At 42.1% G+C, this 11319-nt stretch overlaps 1 protein-coding gene across 1 annotated transcript in view; it reads left to right on the plus strand.

Moving 5' to 3' along the window:
- The window catches only part of INTS9 (integrator complex subunit 9), an 80533-nt gene that overhangs the window by 4369 nt on the left and 64845 nt on the right, over window positions 1-11319 (plus strand). Inside the window, exons 2-4 of the mRNA XM_019537211.1 lie at window positions 2340-2467; window positions 6565-6625; window positions 9179-9241. Of these exons, the coding sequence (XP_019392756.1) occupies window positions 2340-2467; window positions 6565-6625; window positions 9179-9241 (252 nt within the window). The remainder of the gene's footprint in view (window positions 1-2339; window positions 2468-6564; window positions 6626-9178; window positions 9242-11319) is intronic.

The raw sequence follows: 11319 nt of genomic DNA on the forward strand, positions 1-11319 counted from the left end.
CCCAGCTGACTTCCTGCCCTTTGGGCAGGGGGCTGGACTCGATGATCTCCCGAGGTCCCTTCCAGCCCTGATGTCTATGAAAATCTATGAGCCCAGTTTTTTCTCCTGCCCTGGCAGGGGGTCGGACTTGAAGATCTATAAGGTCCCTTCCGACCCTGCTTCTATGATTCTATGATAGTCTTCCCCCCCCCATAGGAGTCCGTGGACCACAGGTTGAAAACCACTGACACAAATCAATCCTTTGCATAATGATTAAGCATGTGTACCCTCTCATTTCTTAATCTGGTATAACAGTACCCCACTACTTGTAGGTAGTTCACCATCAGAGAATGCTTCCCTCTATAGTGTGTTTTGATATCATATGGAGAAAGCAGGGCAGGGTGGCACCTTATAGACTAATTCATTCAGAGAAACATGACCTATGAATGGATTAGTACCCAGTGAGCTAAGCTGTAGCCTCTGAAAGCTCATGCCTCTCTGAACAAGTTAGTCTATAAAGTGCTGCCCTGCTTTGCCTTCTGCCTTACTTTAGACTTGGGTTTGGCCCTTCTTCCTTCTGTCTGTCAGAGCCCACATTTATCAGTATCTCAACTTCCTTTGCAAAGTCTGTTTTTCTCCTTTCTGTAGGGCTGTTGAGCAATCTTGTCCATGGGCTTAAGTAGATATGTTGATGGGAGGTGCTTTGTTTGTGTGTCATGATTTCTAATCAAGGAATAGATGTCCAGAACAGTGAATGAGGTATGTTTAAAAAAAAAATGGAAGAGATGCATAAAAATATGAACTTCATAGCAAAATAGACCCACTGGTTAGATAGGCCCAGGGGCATGCCGCAGGTCTGCTTTAATGAGCTTGAGATAATAATAAGTGTTATAACCAGGATGGAAATTACCTATTGAATTTAAAAGCAGTATAACTTAGATTAGCTGAAAGTCAATAGGGGACAATGAATAAGGCATAAAGAAAAAGGGGGATTTTCCCATGTTTTTAATAGGCTTTGGAGGATACTCATCCATTCAAGGTAAAAAGGGGGGAGTTATATGATTAAGGTAAGGGAGATCCTAGTAAAAAACTATCCGTGTAGTATTATTAAATAATACCCCTAGTTAAATTGGGTAAAAAAATATTATTTTATTGGTCTTGTTTTTTCTACAACTCCTTGCAGTTGCTGGATGTATGGCATTGATTGCTAAAGTTATTGTCCTCCAAGTCTTAGGCCTGCAATTCATTTTACATCCATGAGTGGTTCTGTTGACTTCAGTGGGACTCTGTATACTTGAGACTTCATAAACATGGGCCCTAAAAGTTATTTTAAAGCTGTGCTGACGACCAGACTTTAGCAACACTGTTTAATTTAGGTTTTCTGGTCTAAATTTTAAGAAAATACAAAAAAGAAAGGCTTCATGATTAACATGAGATTTATAATTGCTTTCTAAGTAAGATTGAAAACCACCTTTGGGGGGGCTGGGGTAAACATTCTCCTTGGGAGCTGTGATTCAACAATTTTTGACTTGTGCTAATATGTTGGGAGTGGTGTTAGAAATTTGCTAATCTACCCTTAGTCACAAAACACAGTGAAATGCATGAAGCAAACAAATGGTACAAATGATTAAAATGTGAACTAGGCACTTAGACACTTGCATTCTGTATTCAAAGCACTGCACAGACATTTAAACACCTAATTGATATCCTTAGTCTTAATTGATCAGAACGTTCATTTAAAAGCTAAGCATGACCATAATGTAACCAGGGAAGAAGTGCTGTCTTTGAGATGTAAAACCAAAATCTTGGCCACTTTTGATCATGAAAAGTCCCTTTGAACTCCTTCCCCAAGAAAGGAAGCTAATCTTTGGTTCCTGGCCACATTCTCACTCGTGCGATTATGTTACACCTGCAGTTTCAATTACATGGAGAATTATTCTTTGCCTCTGGCTTAAACTGTTGCTGTGCGTTGTTAAATACCTGCCACTCCATTCTAGAGGTGAATGTTTCTCAAGTGTATCTGAAATGACCTCTGTTTATATAATTCATATATTAGCTTGATAAACTTGCAAAGCACTTGGGGATTTCGAGGGTACAGGATGTTCTGTCAGTGTGATTGCGATTGCCCACTCTCCAAGGTTTATGTTCACTCAGAGAAATGGAAGCAGGTGAGTGCACACTTAGGGCTGCTGCCCACGCAGTCTACCTGTGAATGATTTCCCCTGCAAGGCCAAGTGCCAGGAAGCTGTGTATCTCATTAGACTGTGCCATTGTTATTAATCAAAGCCAGTGCATACTACCTTGGTAGCGTTTTCTTTGTTATGGCTGATCACTAGCTGATTCTAGTTTTCTTCTTTCAGTACTGCTTGTCAGGCCATCCAACTTTGCCATGCAACGTACTCAAGTTCAAATCCACCACCATCATGTTAGACTGCGGACTGGATATGACTTCTGCTCTCAATTTCCTCCCGCTGCCGCTGGTTCAGAGGTACGGACTACAGCCTGTAAGCGTTTAGTCCTTGTGTCTCAGGCTGCAGTTGGAGTGCTTTGTTTGAAATGCTGTCTTGGCAGAGGGAGGGGGGAGAAGGATACAAATGAACAGCATCATCTGATATCATAAATATACTTTGTTCACTTAAAAATTCCCTTTATCAAAATAACGTCCTTTGGCTCAGTAGACGGAAGACGTTTTATGGATTTATTGATTGGTTTTTCCAGATAATTTATTCTAAGCTTCAGTAAAGTATTGCTGCATCTGCTCAGCACAAGTGAGGTCACATATCTGTCATCTTTCTGGCTTCTTCATGCGAGATGAGATGAATGGGTAACTGAGTGCAGGGAACCCAAAGTACTGTTTAACCACCTTCTCAGGCTGTTCTGCAGAGCCTGAATGAGTGAAAAGAAAATAACGCTTACACTTTTCAAATCTTTACATGAAGAGCGTTTTAATTGACCTCATCGGTTGAGGCAGGTAGAATTGGAGTGGTAGTGATGGTGTGTGACTTGTCTAGAGACCCGTAGTGAGCTGGTGGAGGAGCCAAGAGTAGAACCCACATGTCAACTCACTGAGTTTGTGCTCCGATCAGTAGACCTGTGGTTCTCAACCTTTTCAGAATCTGGGCACCCCTCCACAAGTGTCGTTGAATGTGGCGGCATCCCCCATTGAGAATCACTGTTGTGCACAACAGTATCTCAGAGCTGCTCAGCTGGGTGATGGTGCTGCTGCCAGGTAAATCTGCTCCATGCATCTGCTGCAGAGCCAGCCCAGGAGGGGCTGTGGCACATGCACATGTTTCTGCCTCAGTAGGGCTCCCCGATCAGCCTAAAGCAGACAGGAGAACAAGCTCATGCTCCAGCCCTTTCCAGTCCAATACTGCACAACACCTCCTGGAAACAGGCACTCAGGACAGTTCCACCTGCTTTAGGGTGCAAACTAAGAGCCCTAATAAAGCAGGTATGTGCCACACCCTGTGTGCAGAGCAGTTTTACCTGGCTGCTATAGCAGCAGTAAGAGCACCTCCTGCGTCACAGCACCATGGTTGCAAACCAGTGCAGCAGGCAGTGAAACTAGCCACTTAAGTAGGGTGGGTTTTGTTCATGCACAAGATTGAGCAGGTTACTAAAATGGTGGATTTGGAAAGCAATAGTGCGTATCTCTATGGAAATATGGGAAAATCATGGTTTATGAAACAGTCGGCATGGATACCTAGCCTCTGTCCAAAATCTGATGGGCTCCCTACATGCTACATCAAGAAACAGCAGTAGATGCTAAAGTGATTTTGAAAATCTAACAATCCCAGATATTTTCAGAGCTACTGCTCATAAGTCTGCCCCAAGACGGAAGAGCACAGTAATTGGCAAAATTGTGTGATTGAGGAAGGTGGGGCTAGCGGTTGCTGTTATTGACACTCCTTGAGAACACGTTAACTACCTTTCCCCACAGCAGACACAGTGAATATGCAGTCAAATTGTAGGTCATAACCTAAAATCCCCAAGCAGCTCCAGTATATCTCAGAAAAACTGACTCAAACTCAATAGGGAAAGATATTAGATTTGACCCCTTCTGACATAACGGAAGCAACTAATTGGATCCAAATCTAATCAATTATGTCAGTAAAGTGATTGAACACCCCTTGCAGTAACAAATGTCCTGAGCATGTTGGTCTGGGGACAAAACCCATCTCTTCAGTGCTCTTTATGTAGGATGTGTTGCTGGAAGTTGTCAGTGAGATCTCATGGAAGAGCACAGCTGGATCTTAGGGATCCATATCTCTCTGTCTTGTGCTTACATGTTCCTAGTTAACTTAGCTGCGCTTCACAATTTTAAATCTAATTATTCCACTTCCAGGCCCCCACGTGTTAGGAAAGTGCCACTACTCTGCATTTCCCCGGTGGTAAAATGAGGCACAGAGGGGTCTGAGACTGCCTAAGGTCTCACAGAAAACTAGTGGCAGGACAGAAAGTTGAACCCATGTCCTAGGGCTAGTGTCTTAATCAATGGATAGATTTCCTCTCCTCTTGGTAGCACTTCCTCTTTCAAGATAGCTGATACAGACCCACTTGAAGCCTCCTCTTTTAACTTAAATGAGCTGTGTCATGTTTGCTTAAAATTTTCCGTGACGGAAGCCCTGTTTTTCTTGGCTTATTGAGGGAGGCAACATTCTTGGATGTTCTGGTTCTTTGGCGAAGTCGATCACAAAGCTGCTTAGCCTGAGCTGCACAGACTCCCTTTCCTGTTCTTACCAACTTGTTCCATCACCATTCGTACATAAAGCATGCATTTACCTTCCCCATACACTCATGCCAGCCTGTGGCCTTGGAAACAAGTGGATCACCTGAAATTTTCTCTCCTATAACAAAGTCAAATGAAAAGAGGTAAAATGAACGTGCATGTAACCTTTCCTGTCTAGCACAGTGTCACACTGGCTCACAATATTTATGCGATAGTTCTAGCTATTTTAGGTTAATCAATCACTGCATTACAATGTCAAAACTATGTCAGTGGGAACTGTGCTCCTTTTTGACTTCAAGGAAAAGAGTCTTTTTTTTGCCCCGTCTCTCAATTCTACTTCCACCCAGGACCCAGTTACGAATTTTGCTGCTGTAGCTGTTTGCCTTGGAGTTGACTACACCAAATCTTCTTTCTCTTTCCTCATCTCGCTCATCTAAAAGTTTAGCACTTGCAGCATATTGCATGCACTTGTTCTTCCCTTGAACTCTGCCTTAGAGTTGGATTTTTTTTCCAATTCTTTCTCATTTTCTTAACATGAACTTCCTTGAGTCTCCAGCACACTGCAATCAAATTGTTTTTGTGATCCAGGAAAAGAGTTAATTTCACTCCATTTCATCCTGCCTGCCCATTTCCAACCTGACTGAGAATCACGCTCCTAGTTTTCAGAGAGGCATCAACTGCTTCAGTCCCTTGACTTTTCATCCCGCTTGTCTGGTTTTGTATCTTGTCCTCAGTCTCCACCACCCCTCCTGTCTTAATTGCCCCTCTGTCTCCCATCCTTGTGATCTGCAATGCTAATGAGATGGATGCAGCCCTCTACACCCCTGTCCTTGAGCCATTCAGTCACTGCCTCTGCTCAAGTTTCTCATTTAGAGGCCTATTTAGCCTATATCTGACTACCTCTGCATGGAGGTGGGTGCAGAAAGTCTTCAAATCTTACCTGAGTCAACAGGGTTATAGGATCCAAGTCTCCCTCGGGATCTCTCTCAAACAAGTGGTGTCCACTGAATCACCTTAACTGCATGTTCTCTTTCTTTTTTCTGTGTTTATGTGAGCACCTTAAATCTGAGCAGACAGAGATTTACAGCTTAGTTGCAGGCCCTCAAAAGTCAAGTGTTGCATTTCAGTGGTGATACTTCACCGTAGTAACAGGGAGCGTGGCAGCAATACCTACTGTAAATGCTTTATTGGGATGTCATCCTTGAGGGTTCTTTATTGATGTTAAAATACAAGATATCACGCCTACAATAGTAGCCAAATGATATAGTACAGATCTATGCAGAGTAACCTTGCCCTCTAGCACAAGTAGCTATATTGTTAGGCAATCCATGTGGGTCTTCTATATAACATCTATATATGAAGCCATGTTTTAGGTGGACATAAAGATCTTATGGTTCCCCAGTAACCTTGTTTTGCATTTACTCTTTCTCTGATTTAGTACATTAGTTGAGTTACCACTGGCTTCATTTCTGTGTATAGTTTAACAGTGGGATTTTACAAAGTGCTTAGTGTTGCTCCTCCTTGCTCTTATTTTTATTGTTGACCTCAGTGGAGATGACAGTGCTGTATGCTTATTAGAAGTCTTACCATAAGTAACTCGGTTCAAAATCCTCACATATCCTTGCTTCTACTAGTTTTCTTACCAAACAGGTGCCGTAACTGTGAGTTGTAATCATCATGTCAATGAGCACTTAAACACCATGAAATTGTGTAACTCTTTTTATTGAGATTGTACATTCCTCGAGGCAAGGATTGTGTTCTGATTCTCCTACCACACCAAGTACAAAGTCTGAGCTTAACAAAAAAACAACGGGTTCATTTATTTTACAAATATATATTTTTTTTCTTTGCAGTCCCAGGCTGTCCAAACTCCCTGGCTGGGTTTTAAAAGACGGAAACACTTTTCTGGACAAGGTAATATACTGATTGTAGAATATCCTTGCCATGCAAAAAAACACCTGACATGGATGGAGCTGCAGTACAGTAACAATATTTGTGTGCTGACTCGTTGCATATATTTCTGTGCATGCCATTAACATCAGAGACGTCCTTGGTGGAGCAGAATGTTTTGATACAAAATCTGAATAGTAGCTCTGAGGCGTTCAGTCTTCAGAGGTAGCTGGTTTTAAGAACCCTTTAAAAATGCCGAGGCAGTCAGCGTGACTTATTTGTGTTTTCTCTTATTGCACGGGGCTTCATCTCTAATAATACTTAGCGATTCCATAACGCTTTTCATTCAGAGATCTCAAAGTATTTCACTGACACTCGTGCCTCATAAATCACTTAGGTAAGTTAGCCCTGTTTTTTTTCAATGAGGATGACTGAGAAAGATGGAGTGATTTGTCCAAGGTCATACAGAAAGTCTGTGGTGGAGGGGGGACTGGATTCTTGGGGAGAAATCCTGGCTCTGCTGAAATCGATAGGAGTTTTGTCACTGAGTTTTATTGGACAAGATTCCTTTCATTCCAGTTTCACTTGAGAGGTGTGATCTTTCTGCCTCTCACATTGTCTGCCATTGCAAAGTCTTTGTTGCCAGAATTTATCTGAGCATTCTGTTGAAGCATCCAGCTTGATCTCCCGCAGGAGAAATAACAGGCATAAAGCCTTGTGTAATGCCAATAAAATAGGCAGATGCAATTCATATATATGTAGTTATAGATGTTATTAAAGAAGCTACCATTTTAATCGCTTCTTTTTCTTTACATGACAGCCACAATATTGAAAGCTGTAATGGACACTTATGTGTGACTTAAGAATTGGGAAAGGTTGCTGCTCTGGTTCTTTTGGAGGTAGGGAAACAGAAATTCCCATATTGGAGGTCAGATTTTCCTTTGGTTGAAGATAACAATTGTACTTGCTCAACACCACAGTCAAGTGACTTCCCCAGAGTGGGTCAGTGGCAAAACTGGAAGAAGCCCAGTTCTCTTTACTCCCAGTCTGATGCCCTGAACTATACTGCCTTTGAAAATAAATGCCAGTCTAAATGCCTGTCAGGACCAAGTCAGAGTACATCTCTTTTTTACTGTAGACTGTACGCAAAGACATGGTAGGCTACTGGTGTCTTTTTAGACAGTGTATCTGAATTTCTGTAGTCCCCTTGGTATTGTATGGATTCAGAAGGCTCTTTGAGCCAATACAGTGTCAGCTGAAATCATGTTATATTAATGTAAAGGCAGCAACTCCTACCCTAACACTGACCGCTGCAACGGCTTTGAATGACAGGTTCTTTGACTGATGGTGGAAAAGAAGGGGGCAAGGGTTAAGGAAGACATTTCATCATGTAAGGAGGACGTCTCTCACATAGGTTTTGTAACTGCACAGCATAATGCTATCAAAGTCCATGAGAGATATTGAAATTCACCATGATCTAGCTTTAATCATTCTTAACTCCCTGGAGATGAGGTTAGGAGACTTCTGCCATTAGATGTAATTGCTCATTTGTTATTAGTTGGCAGGTGCACTGTAATTATTAAGAATTGGATTCAGTCTTTAATTCTGTCAGTCTAAGGCTGGCTGGGACCACTGTCTGTGGGACAGGAAACAAGTGTTTATAAGAACAGGTTGTGTGTGGCTGACTTACAACATGCAGGATGTTGGCTAGGATGAGATTTGAGACCCCTTTCATTTCCCTTAGATGCATAACTGCAAGTTTTGAGTTTTCTGTCCAAAGTCTGCAGTTGATGTTGCAGTCTTGGAAAAAATCAAGATTGAAGAAAATGAAACTAAACAGGAGACATAACACAAAATTTAAACCAGGGAAAGATGCTGGGTTAAATGCTGATGTATAGTCTACAAGCCATGTCTTGCTCTTATTATTGTCAGACTTTCATTGATTTAATTAGGATCAAGACTGGGCTCCAAATGATAAAATACCTTAAAAGACTTAAAAGTTGTTGAGCAGACTCTGCAGACAGAGATGGAAGAGGTCCTAATAGCAGGCCCTTCCATCTCCTGTTCTGCAGGGCTTGCTTTATTTCTAAAAACTGAATCACAAAACCAGAGCAGATAGATCTGCTCTCCAGAGCAAATGAACTTGTAATCGGTAAATCCTAGCTAGTACATCTCCAGCCTTAGCTGGAAACCCACGTTCTGATGGCACTGGAGAAAGATTCTTTTACTTCTCTTTGTAACTCAACCCTTTTCAAACTTGTTCTTTCTCAAACACGAGGTGGTCAGGAACACCTTCATGTTGTCTTATTTCGGTATTCAAAACCAGGTCCTAATCTCCTGGCAGGCAAACCCTCCATGCAGAAAAGGGGCATTTGATTTTGGAATAAGCTATTAAAGTAGCAAAATGTGGAATTTGCCTATGGTAAATGAAGGGATCTCCCAAAGATTTGAAGTGGTATAACTTTTGGTGTTGGAAAATGTCCTTGGGTTCATTTTTTATTTTTTTATATATATATAATATATATATATATAATCTCCCCTCCCACCACCCTCATCTCTTAATATCCTTTCTTATAGGAGCTAAAGGACTGTTCTGGCCATGTGTTTGTAGACTCCGTGCCTGAGTTTTGTTTGCCAGAGGTGAGTTTAATTGGAATGTCAATGCAAAATAATATTCCACTCTATCATAGTTGTGATTTCAGTTGGTAAATAATATCTCAGAGGTTGTTAAATTTTTTATTGTTTTTATGAAGACAATACTCTGGTATTTGTGCCAGTGAAAAAAGAATAGACACAGTTTTCCTAAACCACAGTTTTTCACAATCGAGATATTAATCCTTTCTGGAGCAAGATATCTCACAAGAGGTTGCCAAGACACTTTCTGGAGCTGGATTGTCCCTTACTTGTGAGGCTTATATTTAACAGGATAAGACTATGATTGAGTCCCATAGGCACATGACGGGGTACATGTGCTGAGCTGTGAATAAAACCAAGAGAAGACACTTGTCTTAGACACTCACCTGATCTGCCTAACTGAACTCTTTTGGGTAACCTATAGTTTGATTAAGCCACATCCCTTTACTTCCTTCTCTTGATCTCAGGGAGCCTCCCTGGACTGTGTCTTTCAGAGATGGATAAGATTGCTTCTGGGGTGGCTTTTTCAAGCTTTTTGACAGAGAGAGCCCTGGACTTCCAACAAGATGTTTCACTTGGAGTTCATCTTGGATTTTGGCGCTAATGTGCTGTGTCTAGTGCTTTCCTGAGATTTACTACTGGCACCTTCTACCTCTCATGGTCTTGATGGCTTAAAAGAAAATTGACAGGTACGGCGACATTGTTGATGAGCAGTTCCAAAACTGTTGGGGTGGTTACCTGCCTGCTATCCCTTAACCTCTACAGGATTGTGCCCCCATCTCAAAAAAAAACGTGTCTGGAGCTAGTCTGCATGCCAGCTGCTTTATAATAACTTTTGAGGGAAGTTGTTGCAGAAGGCTGTGGCTGGTTGATTCTTGGGTGGATACCTTGGATGGACATAAGTGTAGTTTCCAACCTCCCTTTTGAGTAGAGATCAGACTTGTCATGGTGGTGAATGATTCACTGCTGGTCTGAGATGTAGGCCTGCTAGCATTTCTAGTTACACTTCTCTACTGTAATGGATCATGCTTACATCTGCAGCTATAAATTCAGTGGTCAGTGAGTTATTGCTCTGAAGACTAAGTTAGTGTTGTTATTGATATTTCTGAGACTGGTATACCTGCTCCCCAGTGGTGTACACTCAAGAGTGTTCATGTCACATGCACCCTGCATTCTTCTTGTAGCTGCATATAAAACTTTGACTTTCTGGGACCCTTGGTTTTCAATGCCCCTAAACACTGCATGAACTGGCTAGATTTGAGAACTCCCTGTTGAAACTCAGTCTTCCTTAAAAGGAAGGAGGTAACGGCTTGGTTTCCCAGGAGAGCATGCTTGTGGGGCATAGGATACAACACCCACTCCCCTTGGGAAATCTGAGTCTCTCTCCACAGGCAGGAAACATCTTTAAACCTTTCTGTTTCACAGGTATTTATAGTGCAGCTGCTGTTGCCTCAGTTAAAACTTTCTTCCCTTTTCCGCTTGTTTCCTTTTTTTCTTTTAGATTTATAAAGAAAGCAACCATGATCACCCAAACACCTGGGTTTTGAAACTGGTAGTGTAGATTCCCCATCCTTGTCTTTTATGTTGAATCTCCAGGATGGATCCAGTACAAACCTGCCTCTCACGGCCCACACAGTTTTGTAAGATGTAGGTGCAGGGCTTGGGCTTCTCCAGCACAACACTAGGTTCTTGAAAAACAGCTTGTCAACAGAGGGTTAAAGTCATGGCTTATTTGAAAGAAACTGGCTGCTGACGAAACTTTCCTGTAGTATGATGGTACTTTTGCCCAGCAAGGTTACTCGATAAATAGGTCACCTGTTATGCGTCCTGTGGTGCTTCTGTCTCCCGACTGCCCTTCTTTGCCCCACCATGCTCTTGAGAATTGCTCATGGGCTGAAGGTATGTGCACAAAAAAGCACGTTGCAAGCTCAGAAATTGGCCACCAGATTTCATAGACATCAGGGCTGGAAGGGACCTCAGGAGATCGAGTCCAGCCCCCCGCCCGAAGGGCAGGAAGTCAGCTGGGGTCGTAGGATCCCAGCAAGATAAGCATCCAATTTACTCTTGAAGGTGTTCAATGTAGG

The sequence above is a fragment of the Crocodylus porosus genome, unplaced genomic scaffold, assembly GCF_001723895.1.
Source record: "Crocodylus porosus isolate Cpor-Errol unplaced genomic scaffold, CroPor_comp1, whole genome shotgun sequence".
In the NCBI taxonomy this organism is placed as follows: Eukaryota; Metazoa; Chordata; order Crocodylia; family Crocodylidae; genus Crocodylus; species Crocodylus porosus.